At 40.2% G+C, this 24049-nt stretch overlaps 1 protein-coding gene across 1 annotated transcript in view; it reads left to right on the top strand.

Annotated features, from left to right (window-relative positions):
- ADGRG4 (adhesion G protein-coupled receptor G4) overlaps positions 1-24049 on the top strand; it is a 94307-nt gene that overhangs the window by 47106 nt on the left and 23152 nt on the right. Inside the window, exons 7-13 of the mRNA XM_056809847.1 lie at positions 133-274; positions 4687-4805; positions 6850-7060; positions 10260-10422; positions 10731-10874; positions 17978-18100; positions 21951-21996. Of these exons, the coding sequence (XP_056665825.1) occupies positions 133-274; positions 4687-4805; positions 6850-7060; positions 10260-10422; positions 10731-10874; positions 17978-18100; positions 21951-21996 (948 nt within the window). The remainder of the gene's footprint in view (positions 1-132; positions 275-4686; positions 4806-6849; positions 7061-10259; positions 10423-10730; positions 10875-17977; positions 18101-21950; positions 21997-24049) is intronic.

Here is a 24049-nt window from a genome sequence, read left to right as displayed (position 1 = left end):
ACCAAACCTTTTCTTCTCTGGGCTCAGCAGCCTCAGTATTCTCAAGTGATCCTAACATGGGGTGATTTCAAGTCTCACTATCTCCGTCACCTTCCCTACTTGTCAATGACATTCCTGAAATGTGGTCCCCAGAAATGACTGCAAGAATCCAGATGGGCTCTGATCAGTGCAGTGGAACAGAAAACAGGCACAAAATTAAGAAGCAATCTGGAAATATGAGCTATTTGAAAGCTGATCAGCCAGGCAAGAAGAAAAAGAACGAAATGCCAACATGGCTGGTAGCATAACCTCTACCTAAATCTTTTCATAGGCAACAGCAAAGGGCAGCTGCCATTTGCATTAGGATTTTTACAGGAGTTTGCTGAGAAACATAGGCATGTTTAGGGAACTGGTGGTACAATGGGTAGAGAGTTGGACCTGGATTCAGGAAGACCTGAGTTCAAATCAATCGTCAGACACTTACTGGCTGTGTGATTCTGAGCAAGTCACTAAACTTCTATCTGCCTCAGCTTCCTCGTGTGAAAAATGAGGATAATAAGGGCACTTACTTTGCAGAGTTATTATGAGAATCAAATGAGATGATTGCAAAGTTCCCAGCATGTTGTAAGTGCTCCAGAAATGTTAGCTATTATTTTTTAAAGGTAAAAAAGCCCCTTTAAAGGTGAGAAAGTCCAGTATATGTCATAGAACCATAAAGGTGAATAGGAAATTAGAGGTCATCCTGTTCAATTTCCTCATTTGACAGATGAAAAAACCGAGGCCTAAAGAAGCAAAGGGATTTGTACAAGGTTACACAGATAATTAAAAAATAGGGATTTCTACTTCAGGTCCTATGACTACTAGTATAACTTTTTTTTTCCCACTGAGTGCCTTCAAGGGCTTGCTCAAAAGCCCCCAGTGACTAAGCCCCTAATGCACCAAGCAGATAGTCAGCTCTGGTAATTAGCCACCCGACTGCAGAGAACTAAGCATTTCTTTTCCAGAAAGTACAGAGGGTAAGGAAGATGGTCCAGGGTCTCACAAACAGCTCACGGTGTTTCTATTCCTGTAGGTGGTGAGTAACAGTTTTGTGTCCACTAAGTGCATGTTGCTCTCCCTTTTAGTGAAGATGAAAGGGCTAGAGTGATGCCTCTCAACTCTCTGGGTTACCGGGGAAAATAAGATAGTTCTTGGAAATAAACACTTTAGGGGAAGAACAAAGGAGAAAACAAATCAACAGAGGCAGGAATTCTAGCCTGTGTAGGAGGAAGATGACACAGAGGAAGAAGAAAAGAAGATGGACAACTAAATACAGGAAGCTAGACAAGAAGTATAATGAACCCTCTGATGGGGAAACAATTTCTTGTGCCCCAAGGACTGTGGACCAACAAGTGCCACCAAAATAGAAGTCATTTCATACTGGCCAATGTTTATGACAAGGAAATAGAGGCAAACAGGGCATAACCTGAAATCTGCCCTAACTTTAAAGAAAGTAGGGGTCAAAGAGTTCCAGGAAAGAGAAGGGAAGCTCTGAATAATAAAATTCAGTTGATACAAACACAAAAACAAACTATTCTAATGAAGAAGAGGAAGAACTGTCAGGAATTGATCCAAATGCACAGGGAACTTTCATTGGTCAATTTATATGGTAAAAAGTGGAGCTAGGTAGCTAAGTGGATAGAGTACTGGGCCTGTAATCAGGAAGACCTGAGCTCAAATCCACATTCAGACACTTTACCAGCCCTGTGACCATGGACAAGTCACTTCGCCTCTGTTTGCCTTAATCCACTGAAGAAAGAAATGGCAAAGCACTCCAGTATATCGCAAAGAGTCAGACATGATTGAACAACTGAAAGCATATGTTTCAGGCACAGCCAATGTGGGAATTTATTTTGCCTGACTGTATTTGATATAAGGGCTTTGTAAAATATAACTTTTATTTGATTAGATTTCTGTTCAATTTTTCTTCTTCCAAATCACACCATCCCCCATGGGAAAAAACTCTTGTTTGCATAGGCAAGCACAACAAATTTCTACGTTGGCTAGGTCCAAAAATGTATGTTATTCTATATCTTAAGTCTATTACCTCTCTGTCAAGAAGTCATTATTAGTCTTCTGGAATCCTGGTTGGTCATTGTAGTGATCAGAGTTCTTAAATCGTTTCAGGTTGTTTGTCTTTATAATGTTGTAGTTAAATTGTTCTCTTGGTTCTGCTCACTTCGCTCTGCATTAGTTCATATAAGTCTTTCTAGGTTTCTCTGGAACCATTTCTTTCATCATTTCTTAGGGTATAATCACATTAATTCCATTCATATATTCTAAGTTTGTTCAGGCATCCTCCAACTGATGGGTACCCCACATAGTTTACTGTTCTTTGTCATGACAAAAAGAGCTGCTATAAACATTTGTGTTTGTATAAGTAATTTCCCCTCTTTCTTCGATTTTTTGGGGAGTATAGGTCTAGTAGAAGGGTATTACAGGGTCAAAGAGGTTAGTGATTTGGGGACAGAGTTCCAAATTGCTTTCCAGAATGGCTGGACCAACATAGTTCCAACAATGCATTAACTTCCTGTTTTCCTGCAGCACCTCCCTATTTGCCAATTTTGCCAATCTGATAAATGTGAATTAAGCCTCAAGAACCTCAGAGTTGCTTTAATTTGCATTTCTCAAATTATTAATGACTTGGAACAGTTTTAATATAGCTCTTAGTGGCTTAGATTTTTTTCCTTTGAATATTACCTGTTTATATTTTTTTAATTTGAATTTTTAAATGTTTATTTATTTTAAATAAACCCTTACCTGCTGCCTTAAAATGAACACTAAGTATCAGGTCTAAGGTAGAAGAGCAGTAAGGGCTACACAATTAAGGTTAAGAGACTTGCCCAGGGTCACAAAGCTAGGAAGTATCATAGGCTACATTTGAACCCAGGACCTTCCATCTCTAGGCCTGGCTCTCTTATCTCCTGAGCCACCAAGCTACACCCCTTGTTCATATCTTTTAATCATTTATCACTTGGGGAAACATGGGTTGGGGTTTTTCCCCCAAAGGGTGGAAAGGTAGAAGGAGTGGGGCTAATGATAAAGTTGCCAAAAAGGAGAAGGAATCAAAAAGAAAAGATCAGTGAAGCATTTTTTAAAAATGCACAGGAGAGAAGGTAAGGAATGAATCATAGACAAGCATGACAGCTTTTGAAAGTTACATGTTCTTCCTCTAAAGGAAAAACAAGACGCACATTATAGAGATTCATAGTTTCATGAAGATGGAAGTAAGGACCAGGAACGGAGGAAAAACACCAAGAAGTAGTACAGAACAGTGTCAAAAGAGCTGTAAGCAGAGTGTCAGCAGTGCCCTGAGGCTGGTGATAAAAGCAAAGAATAACAAAAAGGTCTTTTTAGCTATGTTGGGCAGCTGGGTTCTGTGGCTGAAGAGCTAAATTCAAACCAAGCCTCAGACAATTACTAGCTGTGTGATTCTGGAACAGTCACTTAACTGCTGTCTGCCTCAGTTTCCTCATCTGGAAAATGTGAAAAATAATAGCACCTACTTACCACAGCTGTTGTGAGACCAAGGTGAGATTACCTTTTTTAAAGCTCTCTGCAAATTTTAAAGGACTATATAAAAGCCATTATTATTATCATTTGGGGGTGGCAAAAAGAAGAAAAGTCACTCTCTTGTTAGTGATTTTTGTTCTCCACTCTCTGCCTGAAAATCACTCTTTTTTTTAAAAAAACCCTCACTTTCTGTCTAGGAATCAATACTGTGTATTAGCTCCAAGGCAGAAGAGCGGTAAGTGCTAGGCAATGGGGGTTAAGTGACTTGCCCAGGGTCACATGGCTGGGAAGTGTCTGAGATTTGAACCTAGGACCTCCTGTCTCTAGTTCTGGCTCTCAATCCATTGAGCTACCCAGCTGCCCCCTGAAAATCACTCTTCTTGAGAGGTAGCATGCTATCATGGAAAGAACCCGGTATTTGGTTTCAAAGGGCTTAGTTTTAAACCTCAGCTTTGATACCAACTAACTAGGCAATCTTGGGCAATTCACTTTACCTCTGTGGGCCTCATTTTCCTCATATCTAAAAATGAGAGGGAATGATCTACGAGATTCCTTTCAGCTCTATTGTCTAAGCTTCTATGAGTCATGGGATGCACGACAAAGCTTTATTCATCTATGATTGACTCATCATACTCTCCATGGCCCGTATTTCTCTTCTGTGTGTGTTGAGTTCGTAGGTACTCAGAGGGTATGGGCTGGCTGTGGTCATGTACTTGGTCCTTGACCTATGCATGCCTGAGTTCCAGTTTGAAATTCCTATTGAATATCCAGGAGGAGTCATCTAGCCTTCAGTTGATGACTGAAGATGGAGTTCAGGAAAGAAATGTCATCCCAAATAGCATGTCTTGAAGAGAAGGTAATTGCACCCTTAAGAAATGATGAGATCACGAAGACAGAAAGTAGAGAGAAAAGTTAAGAGGGCCAGGGCAAATTCCTGAGTTGGAAATGGAAAATGAACCAACAAAAGAAACTGAGAAAAAGTATTCAGATAGGTAGGAAGAGAGCCAGGAAAGAGCAGTGTTACAGTGTAGCTCTTAGAATCAAAAATTACAGAGAGCCACTAAGCTTTCCTTTAATCTGGAAACCAGAGCTGTCAAGGCTAAGAAAGGATAGCAAGAGAATGAAAAATAACCCTACCTTCTCCTTCTTTTTCAGCACTATTGATATTGAAAATGGCAAATCTAGCTGGGGAACTCTTCGATACAAACAATGTAAGCTGCTCCAGGCACTTCCAGATAAGATTGTTGACCTTGAAGATATAATCATAAATGATGGTGAGAGCTGATTAGACACATATTCAATGACTGGGGCCAGATTAGCTACTTGACATAGGACCACACAGTGCAGGCTAGCCCTACTTTTAGAAAACCCAATTAAATCATCCACTCAAATAGAGTAGATAAAACATGGGGGCCGGGGGTGGGAATGAGAATCATTATTCACTCTTTGAAAAGGAGTAATTGAAATTCCCTTTAAGTAGCTAGCACTCCCAGAATGTTTGAAATGTTATTCAAATTATAAAAATTCAGTTTAGACATAACTTGCCAGGCTCTGATCTATGTGTAAGAATCAAATCTGTCTTCAGTGAATTGAAAGAAAACCAAAGTATAGAATTCTTAAGACCTTGCCTTGAGAAGAATAAAAATACAGGCCAAGGAGCAATGTATTTCTTTTCGAAATATTTTATTGATTTTTTTATTATTGTTATTTTCCCCAGTACTCCCATGTAATCTTCTCTTGCAATAAGGTCAGATAGCTTGACAAAACAAAGAAAAATTGACCATGTCTGACATTACATCTTTCACTCTGCACCTGTCATCCAAGTAGCTTTCTACCAAGAGGAGGGAGATCCCTCATCATCAGACCTCTGTAGTCAAGACTTGTCGACTTTTTGATCTCAGTTCTGATGCATTTTAGTAATGTCTTCCTTTACAACATTGTGATCATTGTGTACGTTGAGCAATAGTTAATTTCTCAGCTGAAGAAGAATGTACAAGGAATTTGGTTGCCATAGAAACCACATCTTAAGGCAATCCGGACCTATTCTATTTTTCTGTCATCAAAACAATTCTAAGGGAAGTTTCTTTCCCCAATGTGCAGAGAAAAAACAACCTAGCATGGTAGATAGAGCACTGGATAGGGAGTCAGGAAGGTTTGGCCCCCCACCTCTGATTGTATGACTCTGGGCAAGTCACTTAACCTCTCTGAGCCTCAGGAAACTCTGGAAGAATATAAATTATAAATTAGTTATAATCTGTGTAGCTGGAGGAAATTCTCACATAGATCATTAATTTAGTCCCTGATTCCCTTACTCCTGTGGTCTGGAGTCCTGATAGAAAAAAAAAGATGTCCCTGCTAGAGGTCATGGAAACTTAGACCTGAGATCAGATTTCAGCTCCCAACTCTGACATCCAGGGACCCTGGGCACATATTTGGACCTCTTTGAGCCTCAATTTTTCTATCTACAAAATGGGATACCCTTAGCATGTGTGTTTTTTTGTTATATATGAAATATTATAAGCAACTATGCAAAATTAAAAATGACCATATGAAAACAAATTATTAGTGCAATTTGAACCCAGGAGGGCTCTACACACAACTCCAAACTTATAAGAAGGACTCCTTTTAGATGTGGATTCTTTGCATCACTCAAGAATCCCTCCCTGTCCAAAAAGATTTGCCTCAGGATTCAACATGTTTCTTAGGACCTGGACAGACCAGATATGACTTACTTACAACTTTGTCAGGAAGGTAGAAATCAAGGTCCCTCTACATTTTCATGTAGTTCAACCTGACTCAACATTTCTTTATTTGTCCAGATTAAGGGGAGATGTCGAGAAAAGATTCATTAAAGAGGTGGGGAACAATTGGTGAGGAATGGTGCATATGCTGCCAGACACAGTCAATGTGTTAGCTAGTTTTGCTGAACTGCTTTTAAATTCTTTGTTACAAGGGATGGCTCAATGGGTGAAAATGGAGGATTTATTTGGACATGAATGCGATGTTTTGAAAAGTTATCAGTTGGCGGCATCTAGGTGGCCTAGTGGATTGAGAGTCAGGCCTAAAGAGAAGAGGTCTTGGGTTCAAATGTGGCCTCAGACACTTCCTAGCTGGGGGACCCTGGGCAAGTCCCTTCACCCCATTGCCCAGCCCTTACCACTCCACTACCTTGGAACCAATACACAGATTGATTCTAAGGTGGAAAGTGAGGGGTTTTTTAAGTTATCAGAAAAGCAAGATAAACATCTGGGGTTAGTAGAAGAGTAAAAATCCCCACTCTAACATAGCTTTATCATCACTGTTTCCAACCTCTTCTAGAGAATGCTGATGACGTCGCTGAACACATTTTGAATCTCATACGTGACTCCCCAAGCCTAAGCCAAAGAGAAATCAAGATAATTGTTTTGAAGGTGTCTGAAATCTCAAAATGTGATGAATTAAGCCAGAATCTGGCACAGGTCCTATTACAGATACTTGATGTGGTTTTGAGGACTGGATTAAAGCCCGAGCAGCACAACCTAAGCAATGAGTAAGTAAGAAGTGATGACTTTCTCTGGGCCTCATTTTCATCTTTTTTCAAGGGAGGGAGTTTGGCCAAATGACCTCTGAGGCCCCATCCAGCCCTACAGTTATCCTGGTCAGGAGGTAAAGATGAAGGCCTGAAGAGGCCAAGTGGCTTGCCCAGGGTCTACCTGGGTAGAAAGTATCCATTAGAATCCATGTTCCTTAAGGGCAGGGACTTCTTTCAGATTTCTTTGTATCCTACATGCTTGACACATACTAAGAAACATTTATTGAATAACCAAGTGACCTTATCCCAGACTGGCTTTGGAAAGGGGACTCAAGACAGAGCCAGGGGCAGCTGGGTGTCTCAGTGGATTGAGAACCAGACCCAGAGACAGGAAGTCCTGGGTTCAAATTTGGCCTCAGACACTTCCTAGCTGTGTGACCCTGGACAAGTCACTCAACCCCCATTGCCTAGCCTTTACCATTCTTCCGCTTTGGAATCAATACCCAGTATCTATTCTAAGACAGAAGGTGAGGGTTTAAAAAAAACAGAGCCAAGCTGGCCCCAAACAGGGGTTAGGTGAGCACTTATGAGTATGACGTGCCTTTTGGGGAATGGTTTTGGACATAATATCCAGTCTCTGCCATGACTGAAATTCTGTAATTCTATGGCTTTAAGTCCCAAGCAATGGCTACTTTTGTGAAGGGTTATTATTGAATAATCCATTCCCATCATACAGCCCCAATCTCAGAATCTGACTAGATAAATCAGCCAACCATGAGCAAATATCCAACTGCCTTCTATTTCCAGAGCTGCCTTGGGCCTCTGAAAGGCAAATGAATGATAGCGTATGGCTCCCTGACCTCAGGCAGGTCCCAGGGAGAAAATGATGAGTCTCTCTTCAGGGATATAATCTAATAGGCCTGTGAGATATAGAAAAGACCCAGCTTTGGAATAGGAAGGCCGGGATTGAACTCCCAGACACTCTTGGCATCACTCTCTATGGACAAGTCAGTAAACTTTTCCAAGCCTCAGGCCTTGCAGCTATAAGATGGAAGGTGAACATCCTGGCAATGGCTTGCCTCCTTCCATCCCTGGATTGGGATTTGAATATGAAAAACGGCCCTCTGTTATCATTATTACAAGTGTGACACAAGACACAGATTACAGGAGCTGGAGAGCCTCTAAAAAGAAAAGAAAAATCCATGGATGTTCGAGTAGTCAGGGATGACTTCTTGGAGGAGGCAGACCTTAAGCTCAACCTTAAGAGACAGGAAGAGGCCATGAAGGAAAGGAGAGAAGGGAAACCATTCCAAACAAGATAGCAAGGCCATGAACAAATGTGTAGAAGTCTGAATAAGTTTGGTGTGTACTAGGGACAGTGAGGAGGCCTGGGACAGAGGGTTCATGCACATGAGCAGTAGGGGAGCAGGGTGTAGTTAGACAATTATGGAAGGCCTTGAATGAAGATCCAAAGGAGTTTGGATTTGATGCAGTGGGCAATAGAGAGTCCTTAAAAGTAATAATGATAATAGTAATAATGGCATTCAGTGTGGAATAGTAGATAGAATAGAGAGCTGACCTTGGAAGCTTAAGTCCTGTGCCTTAGACATATATTGGCTGTCGTCCCATGGACAAGTTATTTCATTCCTCAGTACCCTTTGGCAATCTCTAATAATATATGTTTGGGAGGTGTTGCTGACCTGCATCAGCAGAAGGAGTCTCCACACTGGGAGTCCTCTAAAAGAATAAAATCTGAGGTCCAGACTGACAATGTTGATGCTAACAGAAGTCATTATTGTTACCCGTCAGCAGATGAAGAAAGAAACCTAGAAGTTAAAAAAAGATCATACTGCTAGTAAGTGCTAGAATTAGTATCTGAATACAGAACATCTCATCCCAAATCCATTCTTTCCACTGTACTCTACTTACCCTTTATTAATATTTATTACTAACTCTGGCTGGATTGCTGGACTTGGAGTCAGGAAGACAGGTTCAAATCCAGCCTCAGACATGTACTAACTGTGTGGCCCTGGCCAAGTCACTTAACCCTACTTGCCTCAGTTTCCTTACCTATAACATGGAGATAATAATAGCAGCCACCTTTCAGGGTGCAAAGCTCTTTTCAAACCTTGCCGTGCTCTAGAAATGCTACCGAATATTGTTATTACTAGTAGTAGTAGTAGATGACATTTACACACCACTTTAGCATGAGCCTAGCTAATACCAGCTTAGCTAAACTCAGAAAAACTCATCTCCAGGTTGGCTGTAGGGGGAATTTATTAAAACCTTTTTTAACCCCTCACCTTCCATCTCCAAATTAATACTGTGTATTGGCTCCAAGGCAGAAGAGTGGTAAGGGCTAGGCCATGGGGGTTAAGTGACTTGCCCAGGGTCACACAGCTGGGAAGTGTTTGAGGCCAGGTGATACCTTTTGTTTTTACAAAGCATAAATTTTCTCTTGTATCCCTTTCCTACCCTCCCAGAGAGTCCTTCCATAAAACAAAGACATTTTTTTTTAAAAAGAAAAAGAGGAAGAATGGGGAAAAAATTATCAAAGCTAATCATTACGTAGAAAAATACCTTCCCATATATGCAGTGTTCCACATTCATGGACAGCCCTCTGTAGAATTATTTATAATTCAATATTCCAACTCCAGAAGAATGGTGAAGGTATGGTTGGCCCCATCTACACCACAATCTCTCTGATATTCATGAGTTATTGTGAGTGAAAACAGTTCATCCCCTGATGGTGGGTTGCTGGTGATGAGACTCCCTAAACTTTGCTAGGCTGGTTCTTGTATGATGGGCTTAGACTGATCTTCAGATAGCAAATACATGATCCATTACCAAGACTGTATGTGATGATTTTCTGACTTGCTTGAACCTGCCTTATCTCCCAGGATAAGAAATCTTGCTTGATGAATTGTTTTAGCTAATGACGATAGCTAGGTCTATCATGGATAGTTTTGGATATGGAGTAATGAAGACCAGAGTTCGAATCTTGTCTTGAACATTTACCTAGTTCTGTACTCTGGGCAAGTCACTTAGCTTCTCTAAGTCTCAGTTTCCTCATCTGCAAAATGGGAATAAGCACTTACCTCACAAGGTTGTTGTGGATCAGAGGAGACCATACATGTAGGCCACTTTGGGAACCTTAAAGTGCTTTATAAATGCTCACTAGTAAATATCCCTAATGGTGTTTTTTTGTCCTTGAAAGGATCCTGAGGACAATTGAGCAGGTAGGCTATAAGATGGAGTTTTCTGGAAAGATCGCCAATGTAACTGTGGCTACATTGGCGTTAAGTGTGCTTCACATGGATGAGGAATTTGAAGGCGTGTCCTTTAGCATTCGCTACTATGAGGAAGGTGTAGACCCTGAGGTGAGTGTAAGTCAGGGGCATTGGATAACAGATTTGGGGAAGAAGACTCTACATGGGTATGAAGAAAGGTGTCCTTTCTTCACTGATGTGCCAAGGGATCATTTAATTACTCCCAGGGTGCATGTAATGTATGTGGGAGAAGGGGGTACACATTTTAGGAAGAAAATGACTTCCTTTCTTTGAAACTTGAAGGTTTTCTGGCTTCTAGAGGTCACATGGGATGGCAGCCATCTTGCTGGATTTGGGGCCCCCTCTCACCAAGGAAAGCTTTTTCACAGCTTCCCTAATTTTAAGGTCTCCCTCCACAGGTTTATCTAGGCAATACCCCTGAGAGGACAGCTTTGGCCTCCATATATTTGCCTAAATCCCTGAAGGAGAGAATTCCTTTCAACTTACAGGAGATCTTGTTTGGTTTCTTTGGGCAGACATCAGTCTTTAAGGTACAGCCCTCCGTTTAGGGATGGGGTCAAAGCAGTTAAGAATCCCTACCGGTTTGTGTTAGCTCCATCATATTTCTTCCTTTAACTTGCTCCACAATTTGCTGGCTGAATCCCTGGCCCACCACATTAAGAAACATTTTCCGTTAGAAGGCCATGCCCAGTTTTATTCAATAAGACAAGTGTTTATTAAGGACCTACTATATGTCAGGCCCTATTCTAGGTACTGGGTAGACAAAGAAAAAGAATTTTTTCTCTCAAAGAACTTCCAATTTGCTATGGAAAATAGCAGCCAGGTAGCTAGGTGGATAGTGAACCAGGCCTCAAGACAAAAGGTCCTGGCTCCAAATTTGACCTCAGATACTTCCTAGCTCAGTGACCCTGGGCAAGTCACTTAATCCCAATTGCCTAACCCTTTCCACTCTTTTCCCTTGGAACCAGTATTTAGTATTGATTCTAAGATAGACAATAAGAGTTTTAAAAAGAAAAAGAGAGAGAGAGAGAAAGAAAGAAAGAGAGGAAGGAAGAGAAAGAAAAGAAAGAAGGAAGGAAGGAAGGAAGGAAGGAAGGAAGGAAGGAAGGAAGGAAGGAAGGAAGGAAGGAAGGAAGGAAGGAAGGGAGGGAAGGAAAGAAAGGAAAGAAGGAAGAAATAAAGGAAGAGAAAGGAAGAAAGAAAGAAGGAAGGAGGCAGGAAGAAAGAGAAAGAAAGGAAGGAAAAATGAAAGGGAGGAAGGAAAGGAAGGGAGGAGGAAAGAGAGAGAGAGGGAAAGGAGAAAGAAAGAAAGAAAGAAAGAAAGAAAGAAAGAAAGAAAGAAAGAAAGAAAGAAAGAAAGAAAGAAAGAAAGAAAGAAAGAAAGAAAGAAAGAAAGAAAGAAAGAAAGAAAAGAAGAAGGAGAAAGAAAGCAGGAAGGAAGGAAGGAAGAAAGAAAGAAAGAAGAAGGAGAAAGAAAGAAGGAAGGAAGGAAGAAAGAAAGAGGAAGGAAGAGAAAGAGAGGAAAGAAGGAAGAAAGGAAGGAAGGAAAAGAAAGGAAGGAAGGAAGAAAGGAAGAAAGAAGGAAGGAAGGAGGAAGGAAGAAAAAGAAAGGAAGGAAGAATGAAAGAAAGGAAGGAAGGAAGGTGGAAAGAGAAAAAGAAAGAAAGAAAGAAAGGAAAGAATGAAGGAGAAAGAAAGAAAGAAAAGAAAAGAAATTAAGAAAACATATATGCAGATTAGTAAATACAAATGTGTGCAAAGAAAATGAAAAACAATTTCAGGGATTAGGAAAGACTTCCTGGAGGCAATTTGCCTGAAATGAGACTTGAAGGTAATAGTCTAGAGGTTCCCAGGGGAAAGAAAGGAGAACCTTCCAGGCCCAGAAAAAGGAGATGGAATGCTGGGTATGAGGAACATCAAGTAGGCCATTTTGGCAGAACTACAGTGTGTGAGGGAATCTAATATGGAATTGGTTAGATCAGAGCCAGATTGTTAGAATGGATGTCTTCTAGTTTTTGTGCTGCAATCATTTCTTACAACATTCTCCCCCAAATATCACTGAACCCCACTTGTAATACATATGGAAAACCAGTTAAGCAAAACTATTTGACAAACAGTATCTGACACCATCTGCAGCATTTTGCACCTATACTACCTCACCTCACTATGATATTTCATCAGCTGTTCTTATTAAAATTTTCTCTTTTTTTCCAATTAGCAAGCATTTATTTTCTCTCTCCAATTCTCCCTCTCCCATTGATAAAAATATTCATAGACAAGTGAAGTGAATTCTCTTATTGGACATGTCCAAAAATGTATGTCTCTTTCCGCACCCTGAGCCTGTCAATGCCTTCCCAGGAGGTAGCTAGCATGCATCATTCTGTCCTTTGAAACTGCATTTTCCCCAAATCGATCATAGTCCTAAGCCTTTGAAAGTTGTTTTCCTTTAAAATTTGTTGTGATCATACAAATTGTTCTCTTGATTCTGCTCTGTATCACTTCAAAGAGGTCTTTCCAGTTTTCTTGGAGACTGTCCATTTAGCTATTTCTTGTGGTTCAATAATATTCCACTACATTCCTATACCATAGTTTGCTTAGCTGCTTCTCAATAGATGGGCACCCCCTTAGTTTCCAGTTAAATTGCCACTACAAAAAGAACAGCTTGAAATACATTTGTACATATGGGTCCTTTTCTTCTTGCTTTGATCTCTTAGAAGTATTTTGTGGGGTCACAGTAAATGCAGCTTAGTGACTCTGGGGGCATAGTTGTACATCGCTCTCCAGAAGGTCCAGACCAATTCACAGCTCAAGCTGGAGTGCATTCGTGTGCCCATTCTCCTTCCACCCCTCCAGCATCTTTTCTTTTGATGCTGCTTTGGCCAGTGTCATCGGTATGCGCTGGAACTTTGGAGATGCTAGAATTTGCATTCTTTGAGTTGTGATTTGGAGCAGTTTTCATATTGCTGTTGATAGCCTGAATGTCTTTCTCTGAAAACTACCTGTTTGTATCTTTTGATCATTTATTTATTACGGCTTAAAACTGTATTAAGACTTGGGGGACATTATGCAAAGATTTTTTTCTAGTTAGCTATTTCTCTTATAATTTTGACTTCATCAGTTTTATTTGTGTAAAAAACTTTTAAATTATATATAATCAAAATTGTCCATTTTATTTTCAGAGATCCTCTCTATCCCTTTTTTGGTCATGAACTCTTCTTACCCTAGCCATAGCTCCAAATTTCTAATTTGCTTATGATGTTACTTTTTAATCTCTAAATCACATATACATTTGGAGCTATCCTGAAATATGTTGTGAGATGTCAATCTATATCCAATTTCTGTCAGACTGTTTTCTAGTTTTCTTAGCAATTCTTAAAAATCCTTACCTTCTGCCTTAGTCTAAGACAGAAGAGTAGCAAGGACTAGGCAATTGTGGTTAAGGGACTTGCTCAGGGTCACACAACTAGGAAGAGTTTTTGAGGCCAGTTTTGAATTCAGGTCCTCCTGACTCCAGGTCTAGTGCTCTACCTACTACTCTACCTAGCTGCCTGTTTCTCAACAGATTTTGTTGAATAGTGAGTCTTTATACCAATAGCTAGGAGCTTTATCAAATACCTCTGACAAATAAAGATACATAGATAATAGTTAACATTTATATAGTGCTTACTCTGTGCCAAGCACTTTACAATTATTATCTCATCTGATCCTTGTAACAATTCTTGGGAGGGGGTTGCTATTATTGTCTCTAGTTTACACATGAGGAAACTGAGGGAAACAGAGGCTTTCCCCAGGGTTACATGGCTAGTCTGAGGCTAGATTTGAACTCAGATATTCCTGATTCCTCTCTATTCACTGCACCACTTAGCTGCTTCACTAGATTTCTATCTGCCTGGATAGACAGACAGACTGCCAGATAGATAGAGGGATGCATAGATAGATAGATAGATAGATAGATAGATAGATAGATAGATAGAAATAGAGAAAGATAGACAGAGGTAGATAGATGGATAGATGGATAGATAGATGGATAGATAGATAGAGAGAGAGAGAGATATGGATAGATAGATGGATGGATAGATAGAGATATGGATAGATAGATAAACAGATGGATAGATGGATGGATGGGATAGATGGATGGATAGATAGATAGATAGATAGATAGATAGATAGATAGATAGATAGATAGATAGATGGATGGATGGATAGATAGAGATATGGATAAATAGATGGATGGATAGAGAGAGATATGGATAGATAGATAAATAGATGGATGGATAGATAGATAGAAAGAAAGAAAGAAATAGAGAGAGACAGAAAGATAGATAGAGGTGGATAGACAGACAGACAGATAGATAGATAGATAGATAGATAGATGGATGGATAGAGAGATATGGATAGATAGATAAATAGATGGATAGATAGAGAGATGAATAGAGAGATGGAGAGATATGGATAGATAGACAGATGGATGGATAGATAGATAGATAGATAGACAGATAGATAAATGGATGAATGAATAGATAGACAGACAGAGACAGATAGATATATGGATAGATAGAAAGATGGATGGATAGATAGAAAGATAGACAGATGGAAAGACAGACAGAAAGATGGATTGAAAGATGGGTGGATGTGTGGATGGATGGATGGATGGATGGATGGATAGAGAGAGCCAGACCAACAGACAGAAAAATAGACAGATAGACCGATAGAGATAGACAGACAGACAGGCAGGCAGACAGATAAGCATTTATTAAGGGCACACTATGTGCTAGGCACTGTGTGGAAGTGCTGAGGATACACACCCAGTGAAACAGGATGGTCCTTATTCTCAGGATATTTACATTCAAATAGAAGAAGATAAAACATAAAGGGGATATTGGGGTGGGTGTTAGAAAGCCCAGAGGGAAGGAAGGAGGAAGGGGTAAGATTGCAAATAAGAATGGGCACTGATGGGGCCCCTCATGAAATGACAATCCTAGCCAGGGACTGCTCATCAGAACAGCAGGGCTCAGGGTCTACTGTGCTCGTTTTAGTCTGTATGGTGTATGCCTATATCTAATATCTAATTTCACTGATTGAGTTCTCTCTTTTTAAATCAATACCAAATCGTTTTGATTACTAATTAGCAGTATAGTTTAAGATCTGGTACAGCTAACCTTCCTTTCTTCCTTCTTTTTTCATAATTTCCTTTGAGATTCTGAGAGTCTTGACCTTTTATTCTCTCAAATGATGAATGAATTATTATTAATGATATAATGAATAACTTCATGATTATTGTTCCAGCTCTGAAAAATAATTCTTTGGTAGCTTGATTGGTATGGCACTTAACACAGATGAATTTAGGTAGTATTACCATTTTTATTATGTTGTCATGACCTACTCAGCAATGAATTTTCTCTGATTATTTAGGTCTTCTATTTCTGGATAGAGAATTTTATGGTTGTATTCTTCTAGTACCGGAATATGTCTTTGGTAGACTTCTCAAACACATTATATGTGTCAGTAGTTGATTTAAAAAATCCTTACTTTCTGTCTTAGTAACAACTCTAAGACAGGAGGACAAAGGCTAGGTGATTGGGTTAAGTGACTTGCCTAGGGTCACACAGCTAGGAAGTGTCAGAGGTCATATTTAAACCCAAGACCTCCCAACTGTAGGCCTGGCGCTCTATCTACCATGCCATCTAGTTGTCCCTGTGCATAATCACTTTGAATGGAATTTCTCTTTCTATCTCTTCCTTCTGAGACTTGTCAATAATATACAAGAATACTAATGATAGGCCTCAGACACTTCTCAGTTGTGTGACCCTGGGCAAGTCACTTGACCCCCATTGCCTAGCCCTTACCACTCTTCTGCCTTGGAACTAATACACAGTATTGATTCTAAGATGGTAGGTAAGAATATTTTTTAAAAAAAGAAAGAGGGAGCAGCTGGGTGGCTCAGTGGATTGAGAGCCAGGCTTAGAGACAGGAAATCCTGGATTCAAATCTGACCTCAGATGCTTCCTAGCTGTGTGACCCTGGGTGAGTCCCTTCACCCCCATTGCCTAGCCCTTACCACTCTTCTGCCTGGGAACCAATACACAGTATTTTATCGACTCTAAGGTGGAAGGTAGGGATCTAAAAAAAAGAAGACTAATGATTGATGTAGACCTTATTCCTTTACTTACATTATTTTTTGGATTACTTGTTAGTTGACTCTTCAGGGTTCTCTAGAGTCCAGTGGTGCCAAACTCAGGTACATATGGATCTCTGTGAGTGCATCTTGACGTAGACCACAAATGAGCATTATCTATGTTGTATTGTGTTTCTGTTTATCTTGTTAAACATTCCCTGGTTCTATTTCAGTCTTGCTTTAGCAGAACTTGGAGAAATTTCATTTTGAAATCTCTGATCTAGCCATGGCGTCATGTGAAAAATCAATAGTTTTGCTTCCTTTGCCTCAGATCTCTGGGCTCTGAAAGGTCTTTTCTTGTTTGCTCTTACCTATGAGCCATTTCCTGTCTCTAGGGAGAATAACAAATATTGGAGTATTGTTTGCCAGCTATTAATGTCTCCTTTCTCCCCTACTTGATTAGAAATTATGGGGGCAGAGACAATACGGAGGAAGCACAGGCTCCTTTTGTATAGTAGCGGAGGATAAGATACAAATAGATTTTGCATAAATGAAATGTGGAATTAGTAATAGCCATTAACATTTTTCATCAAGAAGGATAAAAGGACTTTGCCAAAGTTAACCTGCATGCGCTGTGAATGGCTCTCCTGGGTCTATGATGTGCGAAATCCCTGGTTACAGGATAGAGAAATCTCAGTGAAGTGAAATAGTCAGTGATGAGGGCCTCAGGCCACGTTTAGCCTTGCTGGTCCTTGGCCATCAGAGATAAGGCTGCTTTGCTGGGTGCAGTAGGGATGCCTTTTCAGCATGGTAGGCAAGCCCTGCAGGAGTAGCTGCTTTATTGCATAGCCTTGGGAAGCCAGAGTCACTTTCCGGAAACAAGGCCAGGGAAGCAGGTGGTCAAATATTCCCAGGTGCATAAAGTGGCCTAGGACTAGGTAGTCATTTTTCAGCCTGTTTTCCTTTGTTAGAAGATGTGTGTGTGTGTGTGTGTGTGTGTGTGTGTGTGTGTGTGTGTGTGTGTGTGTGTATCGGGTGATATTAGGAAATTACTATGGTATAAAACCCAAGAGGCATCAATAAATACTTAATCATCTGGAAGGAATATGACTGATTTTTACATCATGCTATTTCACGTGGTGACCAGCCTGGCCAGACCGGCCTCCTTAAAATTTCCTAAACACAACATTCCATCTCCTACTTCTGTGCCTTTAAATTTTGGATTGTTTATTGAAAACCGAAGAAATTCAGAGGAGTTCAGAGTGGTTATATAGGGGGACCCCACTCTTCTAGCACACGCTGGACAGTGCAAAGAACATTAGATTAGGAGGTAAGAGCCCTGGACTCCAGTCCTCAGTTTTGCCATTTCTTAGCCAGCTGATTTTCAGCAAGTCCTCTCCTCTGTGGGGGCTCCGGCTGCTTATCTGTAAAATGCAAGATGGGACTAGATGCTCTTGGTATTCCTTTCCAGCACTTACATTCTTCAATCTATGGCATCTGAATGGCCCTTTTTCTCTGTTTATATTCCAGCACCACATTTCCCAAAATGAAAACTTAACCACTTATGTTGTAAGTGCCAGTGCTGCAAATATGTCTATTCGGAACCTGGCTGATCCGGTAGAAATCACGTTACAGCATATCACGGGAAACATGGTAATACAGACAGCTGCAACTAGGCTGGGGCAACCAAACCTTTGTCCAAGGGTACCAAATATACAGGGAGCCTTTGTCACTTATAGGCCTTTAGGAATGTAGAACCAACAGATTTTCTTTTGAAAAATGAAAATTCCTTGACAGCAAGGACTCTTCACTTTTGTTTTTATGTCCCCAACACTTAGCACAGTACCTGGCATATAACAGGTGCTCAATAAATGCTTGCTGAATGAATCACAGTTGTCAGGAGATAGTTATCAATAAGATGCTGCCAGGCATTGAGTCTGAGTGACTCCCAGATTAGTTATCCTATTCCTCCCCCACAGCCTCCCTATAGCAGTCTTATGTCTCTACTTGCCCGTCCTTCTGAGAATGGATTTTGTGTCACTTGCCCTGAGTAGAGTTTGTGGTATCCACACAAGGCACAACCATTCCTACTTACAATTCAAGTGACATTCTCTTCTTGCTCATTTAAAAGCATTCTAAACTCTGTTTTTAATGTGGTTTTTAAAAAAGTTTTTTTTTCCTATTTAGCTGATGAGACCCTGAAACAGAGGAATATTTGCATACCAGTAGCTGTCCTTTAACTCTAGTAGGCTCCAGTCCTTGTTAGCTGCCAAAGGCACCAAGGCTGACCCACTTGCCACTGTGATCCCTCTCTGCCCCCAAGAGTTCCAAATTACATTTGCTCAGTCAAGAGCCTTTCTACCAGAAGACTTAAGCTCAAGTCCTGTCTCTGGGACTTATCACTATATATGTGACCTTGAGCAAGTCATTTAATCTCTCTGTGCCTCAGTTTTCTCATCTGTGAAATGGAGACAGTGACAAATAAACTCTGTCTTGGAGGGATGATATAAAGAAAGGGCTTTTTAAAACTTAACAAGGGGGCAGCTGGGTAGCTCAGTGGATTGAGAGCCAGGCCCAGAGATGGGAGGTCTTGGGTTCAAATGTGGCCTCAGACACTTCCCAGCTGTGTGACCCTGGGCAAGTCCCTTGACCCCCATTGCCTGGCCCTCACCACACTTCTGCCTTGGAGCCAATACATAGTATTGATCCTAAGATGGAAGGTAAGGGTTTTTTTTTAATTAATGAGCCCTAGAAATGTGAGCCACTATTAATGAAAGGTATGTAATGAAGGGGCAGGAAAATGGGATCTGGAGTCAAGAGCCCTAGGTTCTGACCCTTATTAACTGTATGACCTTGGGAAAGTCTCTGACATTCAGCATGCCTATTGATGAAATTGCCAATCTTTCTTCTTCTTCTTTATGTCCAATGAGGCATAGCAGCTTACTGAAGTTAAAAGGCTAATAACATAGAAAGATTGTGAATAAATAGCCCAGAATAAATGTGGATTCAGTTCAGTCGGCAGAATAAAACAATAATTGATATTTACGTAGTGCTTTAAAGTTTACAAAGTTCTTTACATATTTTATCTTATTTCATCCTCACAACAACTCAGTGGGAAAGTATGACAGGCATGATTATTCTGCATGAATGTTCTGCAGATGAGGGAGCTGAGGCTCAGAGATTAAGTGATTTGCTCATAATCACACAGTTGGAATAATAATAGCTAATAGCTAACATTCAGATAGTGTCTCCTATGTGCCAGGCACTGTGCTAAATAAACATTTTAAAGTATCTCATTTGGTCCTCACGATAAGCTGGGGGGTGAGGAGGGTACATGCTCTTATTATCTTCATTTTACAGATGAGGAAACTGAGGCAAACAGCCATTAAGTGACTTGCCCAGGGTCACATAGCTAGAGAACAGTTCAGGCTGAACTCGGGTCTTCTTGACTCCAGGCCCAGCCAGGGCCTAGCTTGCTGGTACAGAGGCAGGGCTCTAACCGAGGCTGCTTGATTCCAATGCCAGGAACTCAGAAGATTTGCCCAGGAGAAGAGGAGGCTTGAGGGCAGAGAGTTGGATGGTGGGAAGGGAATGAGGGAATCTCCACAGATTTTTGAAGGAATAACTCTCACGTGGAAGAGGGAGCCGACAATGATGTGTTTGGTTCCAGAGGGCAGTCAGGGGAAGAAGGTGCCCATTGAGGCCTATTGAGTCTGAAGGCAAGAGGGCAAGACGAACCCTTTGCTAATGAAAGGTGTCCCAGGGAGGAAGAGGATGCCTCTGGTGATGGCCACTCCTCAGGAATGGTGCGGAGGAGACCCTTTTGCACGGATATATTAGATCAGATGGTGCTTGAGGGCCTTTTCAACCCTGTAAACCTGTGATTTTGTGAGCCACCCTTTGCTGTTAACCCCAATTCAGTGAGAAATTGAATTATCTCCTCTTTTCCATAATTTAAAAGGCCAAAGGCAGATTTTGGCTCAATATAAAGGAAAAGTGGCTGAACGGTTTGAGCTCATCGGATGCAGAAGAGGCTGCCTTTGGAGGTAGTGGGCTTCCCATTCTTGGAGGTCTTCCAGGAGAGATTAGTGTCATAGAGGGGATTTCTACTTAGATATGAGTTGGCCCAGGCTGCCCCTGAGGTCCCCACCAATTTGAAAATGTTAATGATCTTGGGGCAGCTAAGAGACTCCATGGATACAGGGTAGAATTGGAGTCTGGTAAATCTGGGTTAAAATTTCACCTTAGATAGTTATTTAGTTGTGTGACCCCAGGCAAGTCAGTTAAGCTCTTTCAGCCTCATTTTCCTCATCTGTGAAAGGGGGATAATAATGGCAGCTAATTCCCAGAGTTGTTGTGAAGATCAAATGAGAATATGCAAAAGACTTTGTAAACCCTAAAGTGAAATATAAATGGTGGTTGTTGCTGATATTATTAATGATTCTAGAACAATGAGGCATACAACATTTTTCGCTGACCTTATTTCTCCCCAGTAAGAAACTAAATAATTATGATATTTAATGATTTGTTTGGAAAAGGATAGCTAGGGAGTACTGCAGTGACTGGAGTGCCAGGCCTAGATTCAGGAGGACCTGAGTTCAACTCTTGCCCCAGATATTTACTAGCTGTCTGACCCTGGTCAAGTCACTTAGCCCCATTTGCCTCAGTTTCCTCATCTGAAAAATGAACTGGAGAAGGAAATGGCAGTATCTCTGCCAAGAAAACTCCAAATGCGGTCATGAAGAGTTGGATGTGACTGAAAAAACTAAACTTTAGTCCAGTGGAAAGGCAGTGGATTTGGAGTGGGGAAAATCTGGATTTTGATCCTGCCTTTACCATTTTAAACTTTGGGCAAGGAACTGAACCACTCTTCTCTGGTTCAATTTCCCCATCTGTAAAATGGTGGTTGAACTGGAAGACCTCTGAGGTCCCTTTTACCTCTGAATCTCTGATCCTATTAGTATAACAGCAGCCATCTGGGGTCTGTTGCCTAATCCCCGCTCCCTGAAGACCATGATGCCCAAACCAGCCCTGTTTGGCTACTGGGCCCTTATCTCTGCCTCAATCTTGGTCATCAGAAGATTTTAGGAAGTGTTGGGGTTTTCCTCAACGTCCATAATGGCCTGGTAAGCAAGCAGACCAATCTAGGCCAAATAACCTTCAGTTCTGCCCCCAAATTCGGCCCTTTCTCTGAGGTGAGGTCAGAGCCAAGGGAGGTATCATGAGGCTCAAATTCCAGCTTTCTAGGGGGATGCTACCAGTCCTCCTCCCTGGATCACTAGAGGGTGTCAAATCCCCAGGCACTCGAAAAAAGATTTTAAAGGGCCCTGGGGAGACCCCTTGATCTCATTTAAACATGGAGGATCCTGACCTCAAATCTGACTAAGAAATGATGTGAGCAGGGGAATGGTTTCCCAACCTGGCCAAACTAGAAAGGCCTTGAGATTTGTGCCCGGACACCAGAAGAAGGGACTTCATTAATGCCGGCTTCTCTTTCCTCCAGAAGCAGGCTCGTGTCCAGTGTGTATTCTGGGACTTTGAGGAGAATGGTGAGTAGTAGTAAGTCTGGCAGCCAATGGCTTAGCTTCTTTAGAGGGAGAAGGGAAAGGATCAAATGAAACTGGGAATACATTTCTTTTTCTTTTTTAAACCCTTCTTTTCTGCCTCAGTATCACCTCTAAGACAGAAGGGCAAGGCTTCGACAAACCAGGTTATGTGACTTGCCCAGGGTCACACAGCTAGGAAGGTCTGAGGTTCCCCTGCCTGGCACTCCATTCACTGTGCTCCCTAGCTGCCCCTTTGACCACTTTTCCATTTCCTACCTTTGACGCATGCACATGTAGCAACACTGAAAAATTTAAAAGCCCAAGAAGATGAGCCTGTATTATCTGGCCTGTCTGGGGACTACTTTCCTCTGCCTCCTGTTCTATATACTTAGAGAATATGAAAGAATATATACTGTTACATAAAGTATATATGTGAAGTAATTATTTATATTAATAATATGTTAAATGAAATATATTAGATATAAAATATATTAATGAATTAATATACATTATTCTATATACTTAGAGAATATAAAAGGAAAGACGTGAAACAATACAATGCTACTTGGGAAATTTCAATTAGGTTTTCATCCCTGGTAAATCTTATCATTAAAAAAAAACAGCTATCCGGTTGTGGCCTTTGAAATTGTTTTAAAGGAAAAATTCAAAGGACAGAAAAGCTAAGTTCTTAGAATCATAAATTTTCTTAAACCACATCATAGAATTTTTACCGATAAAATACATTCTCAGAGCAGCTAGGCGGCTTAGTGGAAAGAGCCAGGCCTGGAGATTGGAGGCCCTCAGTTCAAATCTAGCTTCAGACACCTCCCAACTGTGTGATCCTGGGCAAGTCACTTAACCTCAATTAGAGAATATAAAGGATACATATAGTATGTATGTTAAGAAATTATTTATGTTAATTATATTATATATTCAATTAAATATATTATATATAAATATATTAATTAATATATGCTATTGTATATACATAGAGAATATAAAATATATGATTATACTATATATACTATTACATATAGTATACATGTTAAGAAAGAATTTATGTTAATTATATTATATAGTCAATTAAATATATTATATATAAATATATTAATATATACCATTCTATATACATAGAGAATATAAAATAATATATACTATTACATATAGTATGTATGTTAAGTAATTATTTATATTAATGATATATTCAATTAAATATATTAAATACATTAATATATACTATTCTATATACTTAGAGAAAAAAGGAAATATACTATTATATATAGTATGTATGTTAAGCAATTATTAATGTTAATTATATTATATATACAATTAAATATATTATATATTAATTAGTTAATATATAATATTCTATATACTTAAAGACTATAAAAGGATATATACTTTTATATATAGTATGTATGTTAAGTAATTATATATATTCAATTAAATATACATTAAGTACATATACTATTCTATATACTTAGAGAATATAAAAGAATATTGACATTAAGCTGAGAAAAAAGGAATTAAAGGAGGCAAATCTGTTGTTAAAAAAAGAACCCTAAATCGTTGAATAGTCCCAGGAGTTGAGTATAAAAGAGCACAGTTTGGTGTAAAGAATCCTGGCTTTGGGTCCCAGATGTCTTACTTCTTATCTATGTAACTTTGGGCAAGTCACTTCCAATTTCAGGGCCTCGGTTTTCTCCTCTGCACAGTGGGGGGCATTGAACTAAATATTCTCCAAGATCCTTTCTAGTTCTTTTTTTTTAAACCCTTGTCTCCCTTACCTTATAATCAATATTTTGTAGTGGTTCTAAGGCAGAAGAGCAGTAAGAGCTAGGCAATAGAGATTAAATGACTTGCCCAGGGTCACACAGCTAGGAAGTATCTGAAGTCACATTTGAACCCAGGACCTCTGGTCTCTAGGCCAGGCTCTCACTTCACTGAGCCGCCTACAGGCTTCTATAGTTCTACTATCCTGCAGATCTCGTGAATGTTTAGGTAGTCTAATGTTTTGAATTTTCATTCTGCTGGTCCCTTTGAAGGAACATAATAA

This window comes from Monodelphis domestica, chromosome X (assembly GCF_027887165.1).
Source record: "Monodelphis domestica isolate mMonDom1 chromosome X, mMonDom1.pri, whole genome shotgun sequence".
In the NCBI taxonomy this organism is placed as follows: Eukaryota; Metazoa; Chordata; class Mammalia; order Didelphimorphia; family Didelphidae; genus Monodelphis; species Monodelphis domestica.
The sequence above is the reverse complement of the archived record's forward strand: the minus strand, read 5'-3'. Positions and strand labels throughout refer to the sequence as shown.